This window comes from Rattus rattus, chromosome 2 (assembly GCF_011064425.1).
Source record: "Rattus rattus isolate New Zealand chromosome 2, Rrattus_CSIRO_v1, whole genome shotgun sequence".
NCBI lineage: Eukaryota > Metazoa > Chordata > Mammalia > Rodentia > Muridae > Rattus > Rattus rattus.
The window spans coordinates 156,522,983-156,528,982 of record NC_046155.1 but is presented as its reverse complement, the minus strand read 5'-3'; the positions used below and the strand labels follow the sequence as shown (position 1 = coordinate 156,528,982).

At 40.8% G+C, this 6,000-nt stretch overlaps 1 protein-coding gene across 2 annotated transcripts in view; it reads left to right on the top strand.

Moving 5' to 3' along the window:
* LOC116894375 (vomeronasal type-2 receptor 116-like) overlaps nt 1-2,283 on the top strand; it is a 21,078-nt gene extending 18,795 nt beyond the window's left edge. For both annotated transcript variants that reach the window (XM_032896083.1, XM_032896082.1), the window contains exon 7: nt 2,253-2,283. In XM_032896083.1, coding sequence (XP_032751974.1) covers nt 2,253-2,283 — 31 coding nt within the window. The remainder of the gene's footprint in view (nt 1-2,252) is intronic.
* Nucleotides 2,284-6,000: the final 3,717 nt, after the last annotated feature.

Genomic DNA, 6,000 nt, shown 5'->3' with positions numbered 1-6,000 from the left:
CTAGGTTACATTGTTGAAGATGTGTATCTGCAGCAGCGTACTGAGTTACTACTCTGACGCAGTTTTGATCACTGTCATCTCTGTTTGTCAGGCCTGAAGCTTCTCCAGCTCTCAACTGTCATTCTTCATGATCTCGGCCAGATGAGATGCAGGAAACTCTACCCTGCTCTTTCAGTCTTTGATAGCGGCAGCAGCAATTCTAGTGACACAGCTTTGACTTTCTTTTGACAAAGGCAACTCTAAAGACTTCATTTGCCTTCCAGCTCAAGGTTTTCACTCACAAATCAGAAATCACACCCTAAGAGAGTCTATCCTTCCTGGAACCAGATCTACTGACTCATTGTAAACATGAGTCAAACTCCATTATTCCTCTCCGGAAAGACTGCTAGTTAGCTGCCTGAAGAGGTTGGTATCCCTGAGCATAGAGGATTCGCTGCAGTCAAGAGCTGACTCATCACCCCTGTCCCACAGCTGCCATCGGGAGCCCAGTGATCATGAATTTCACCTTCACCTCGTTCATTCGACAAATCCATTCTTCACTGGTTCCTTTCACTGGTAGACTGCCAGATGTCGCCTGCAAGAGGCTGAGAACTGGGCACCAGATCAGCAGTTGCTCTCCTCAGATTCCACACTGGTCAGAAGACTGCTGCACTCAGTATTTGACTATACAGGCATCGAGACAGCTGTACTCAGGCACCACAGCTTGAAGGCACCCATACTCTGGCACATAGAAAACTGAAGGGCCACGGATGTCTACAGTTCGAAGACTAGGGGTTCTGTAGCATACAGGGCAATCACAAAGACCGAAAGTTCTCACTGAGGCCTGCTGCAACAGGGACATTAAACCACATCATAGATTGCACATTCTCAGCCCCCAGGAGAATGTTGTCAGGACAACAACACTGCCTTCTGAAGATTCAACAGTCTGAGCCAGATCTCACGTAAGCCAGGCATCAAGGCTTCTCTGTCTCTCTGACCTCCAGCTGGAAGGCACACAGGAGACCTGCCAGCCAGCGCAGGCCTACCAGGGAGAGCCTGGATAACCCAGGTAAGAGTCAGACTCTGGACAGAGTCACAGACTGGGATGACCAGATGGCAGCTGACTGCACAGGTCACACACACCAACAGAACCCAGCCTGCATCTACAGCACGCCCCTGGATACACCAACACACCTGGAAAAGTAGAAGCCGATCTAAAATGTTATCCATGAAAACAACAGAGTGCTCAGGAGGACATAAATAACTCACTAAAATAGAAAACATAGGTAAACAGATAGAGTGTTAATATAAACAACAATTTCCTAACAATAGAGAAAACACACTAAACAGATGAAGAAATTGCATAAGAGTCCAAGAACACAAATGGGAGGCAACCTAAAAATGGGAAGACCCAGAAAGAAGTCAGAATTACAGAAGTATCACTAACAGAATACAGATAGTAAGAAACTCAGGGTGCAGAAGATACTCACAAGAGATTAAGAGGACACTGTTTCAAATTCTGTACTTATTTAAAATATCCAGAACTCAAGACACACGAAAATCAAACGCAGAATAATACCAGAGAGAATGAAGATCATTATCAAAGGATCTATAATGTTCAACAATATAGATGAAAACTTTCTCAGCCCCAGATTGTTACACACCAAAACAAACCAAAGAAATAATATAAAACTGCACTTGAAAGCGAAGAGACGACAGAAACAGTCATTCACTCAACAGAATAAATTGTTTCTGTCGCAGTCAGTCATCAGGCCACCTGGGGAGACTTCTGCAGTATCCTATTGAATCAGGGACAGACAAGATGATAATTTCCATGTTAGCTGTAAGAAAATAAAAAGTATATTAATTGCAGATGATATGACAGTTTATATATGTTTACACCGTGCTCTGCCAGAAAATTCCCACCAGCCGACAAACATCTTCAGCAGCGACGGATATAGACACTCAAATAACACAGCCTTCCTTTACAAATGATAAACATCTCAGTACACTAACCAACACTCTAACAGCATTGGGGAATCATCTCGACCTCCATCTTCATCAGAGCAAAATGATGGCAGAGTGATCACAATTGCTCATCGAGTCTGTCCTGCCTCAGCAGCTCTCTGCTCCGGACCATGGACCATCACACCGCTGGTCTGCTCCCAGACCGCCATGCCCAAGGACCTACTGGCCAAACACTGGGAAACAGAGACTGCACTGCACATCTCTGACGCCAGAGAACTTTTCAGAACTCTGTCTAGCCACTAAACAAACACAATCAAACAGTTGAAGGAAAAATAAAGGTCAAGAAAAGAACACAGGAACAACCCGATAGAAAAGGAAAATCTTCCTGACTAGCCATCTCAAACTAGAAGAAAAATAATATATGAAGTAACACTATTCTTCTCAATATCACGGTTTCATCTCCCTAATAAAGAGCCATCTCGCATCTGCTGCCACCTGTCACCATCAAACACAGATCAAGATCTGAACATCTCAGTCTGCATGCACCACAGTCTTCGAGTGCCTGCAAAGAACAGGAGAGATATCGTGCTAATTGATAAACATCTAAAATCCAGAACAAAAAGAAAATCAAACTCCCTTCCAAATCAAAATACACTAGTTACGAAACAATCATCCGATCACATCAGATGCAATCAAAACACATCCAATTCTTCTGACAGATTTCACCATCTGAATAACAAAACTCATGATAGTTAAACTATCATTTAGACTTTCAGAATCAACGGTCATTCAGGTCATGATAAAACTGCTGCAGAATTGAACTCATGGGTGCTGGTTTTAATCGGTCAAATGTCACCTACAAAGCTTAAGTCCAGTCATCATGACTTCATACAAATTCAGATACCAACCAGACATACTGAAAGATCTGTTCTGGCCGATAGAGGCCTTTAACTAAACTATAAAGAACTCAAGAATAACGGTTAAAGATGTAGTTCAGAGCAACAAAGGCTCACAGCGAGAATGGCTGGAGAACACCTAAAGAAAGTTCATCTTTAGTCATCAGGGAAATGCACCGTGCCATTCGCCACCAGTGGTGAATGGCTACATCAAAATCGCTGGCGGTGATGAGAACACTTCTGTCACGGGACTGAAACTTCATTGAGGACCTGTTTGATGGAAAATGTCATCTCATGTCAGGTACACTGTCGACAAGTGACAGCCCAAATGCAACGCTCATTCCCTTTCAGAGCCTGCTCCACATGTGGCCTTCTGTGAAAGGTTTATATCTCATATGAACATCAATGCCACCATCCAGTTTAGGACTATGTCAATACTCAGCATTTACATGGAGTTTCGGCTCCAACCTCATAAGCACTGAAGGGAGTCTCAACTCCCCAGGATTGTTGGTGGGAACATCTCAGAAACACTAATTAAAATAAAAACATGCACCATTCCACCACCCCACTCTAAATGCACATGTGAATTTCACTTTTAAAAGATCATCACTTTCCTACTAACTCAACCATTCATCACTGTCATTGTCGTTCAAGACTCCAAGGGAAAATCTCAGAGCAGTATACCCAAAGAAAAGAAAGAAAGAAACAAAATAAAAAACAAACAAACAAACAGCTCAGTTGGTGTTCCAGTGTTCCTAACTCTTTATTTTCAAATTTGCATTGGCTATTATTACCTAGCAGTTTTCTTGACACACAAAATTGTCATTTTCTCTCACTCTCACATCTTGCTGAGACTGATGTTTGAATAAATGCCCAGATGACTGTTCTTCATACTGCCCTTCATACATTAGATTCACTAAATCATGAAAATTCTGTTCATGACACTTTTGATGCTTTCTCCTGCCACAGTAGACTAAGCGTTCCTAGGAAAGTACCTTCCAGAAATTCAGTACTCTGCTTAACTCTGACACACATTTAATTTCAGTCTTTCAGAATTGTCCTCACTGACAGGTCGAAGATCATGGCTTGTCATAGTAGGCAGTGTCACCGACTGAGTTATCTCAACAAGCATTACTTTTCTGGAGATCCAACTTTTTTCCAGAATGTTTGTCGTTTCGTTCCTTTATTCTGCCTTCTTCTTTCGAGGCCGGGGACTGATCCCAGTCCTTCCCAGGCATCACTGATAACCAACCTCAAATGCCTGTTTTAATGATTTTAACCCACTGCATATATATATATATATCTTCTACACCACTCTACTCAAATATTTATCTGGTTCTAATTTTAATCTGAAATTACTTGAACATTTGTCCAGAAAATTTCATCTCACTATACCTCAGTTCAAATAAAAAACAAAACAACAACAAAAACAGATAGTAAACTATTTCAGAAAATTCCACTGCTGCACACCAAACTCAAATCAAAATGACAGTTATCTGTTCTGTTGCTGGTTATGGCTGTCATGTTCCAACATCTTTTCCATTCAGAAATGCAGTTATCCAGAGTCCATCTTCAAACCCTGAGCCACTGAGCCAGCAATTACAACAATTTCAACTGTTCAATGGGTAATGTTTGAATGTATCACAATCACTGTGTGAACTCTATTTCATTACGTCAGCAGTACCAGTAAATTATTGAATGTTTCATTATGACTGATCAAATGAAGGCATTTGCTGTCTTTTATAAGTTAGTTTGGATGAATACCAAGCTTTCTGACACTCACTTCCTTGCTGTCTCTGTTTCAATCTAAATTTTATCAATCTTGATATTCATAGCTTTTGTATCTCTGTAGAAACAAAGATAAATGTTCGCACATAAATTCATGTCTCTACCATTCCTGGAGATCAAGACATATTAGTATTCTCCTTAAAAGTCTGAAATCTTCTCAGCTCTGGAAAGAAACAGCCTGGCACTTTCTGCACCTGCTGAGGCCTTGACCAATATATGGCCACTGGAGAAAGTACCATGAGGAGCTGAGAAAGAAGGTATATCCCTTTTGCTTTTAGGGTGACGTTCTGCATAAATATCCGTTAAATCCATTTGGCTTCATGGCGTCTCTTAGTCTGTTTCATCTCTGTTTAATTTCTGTTTCCATGATCTGTCCATTGATGTGAGTGGGGTGTTAAAGTCTCCTACTATTATTGTTAGCAGAGGTGCAATGTGTTTTGAGCTTTAATGGGTTTCTTTTACGTATGTAGGTGCCCTTGTATTTGGGGCATAGATATTTAGGATTGAGAGTTCATCTTGGTGGATTTTTTCCTTTGATGAATATAAAAGTATCCTTCCCTTATCTTTTTTGATGACTTTTAGTTGAAAATTACTTTATTTGATATTAGAATGGCTACTCAGCTTGCTTCTTCTGACCATTTGCTTGGAAAGTTGTTTTCCAGCCTTTCACTCTGAGGTAGTGTCTGTCTTTGTCTCTGAGGTTGCACAGTACATTATTAACTTAAATTTATTAAATGTTAATGATAAAGGAACAAGAGCTTCAGACAGACTTTGGAGAGTATGAAAAAGCCTGTATGTTTTAAAGATATCTTGATCTCAGAATGGAAATTAGGACATGGTTTATGTTGCAGAAGTTTTATCTTTGTTTCTACAGGATACAAAAAGCTGTGAATATCATCAAGATTGATAAAGTTTAGATTGAAACAGGAGAGACCTCCTGAATAAGGAGAGGTGAGAGTTAATCAGAAAGCTTGGTCATTTCATCCAAACTAACTTATAAAGACCAGCAAATGCCTTTCATTTGATCAGTCATGAAAATATGAAAATAACAACACATTTCAATGAAAATTTACTGAAGGAACACTTGCCTTGCTGACATGAAATGAAAAATGGGGTTTCCTTTTTTATTGGTTATTTTATTTATTCACATTTCAAACATTATCTCCCTTCTTGGTTTCTTCTACATGAACCCCCTACCACATCCCCCTTCCCCCTGCTTTTACATGGGAGCTCCCCCACCCATCCACTGACTCCAGCCTTACCCCCCCCATTATTCCCTTACCTTGCGGCATCAAGTATCTACAGAACCAAGGGTTTTGCCTCCCATTGATGCCAGACAAGGCAGTCTTCTGCTACATAAGCACCTGGA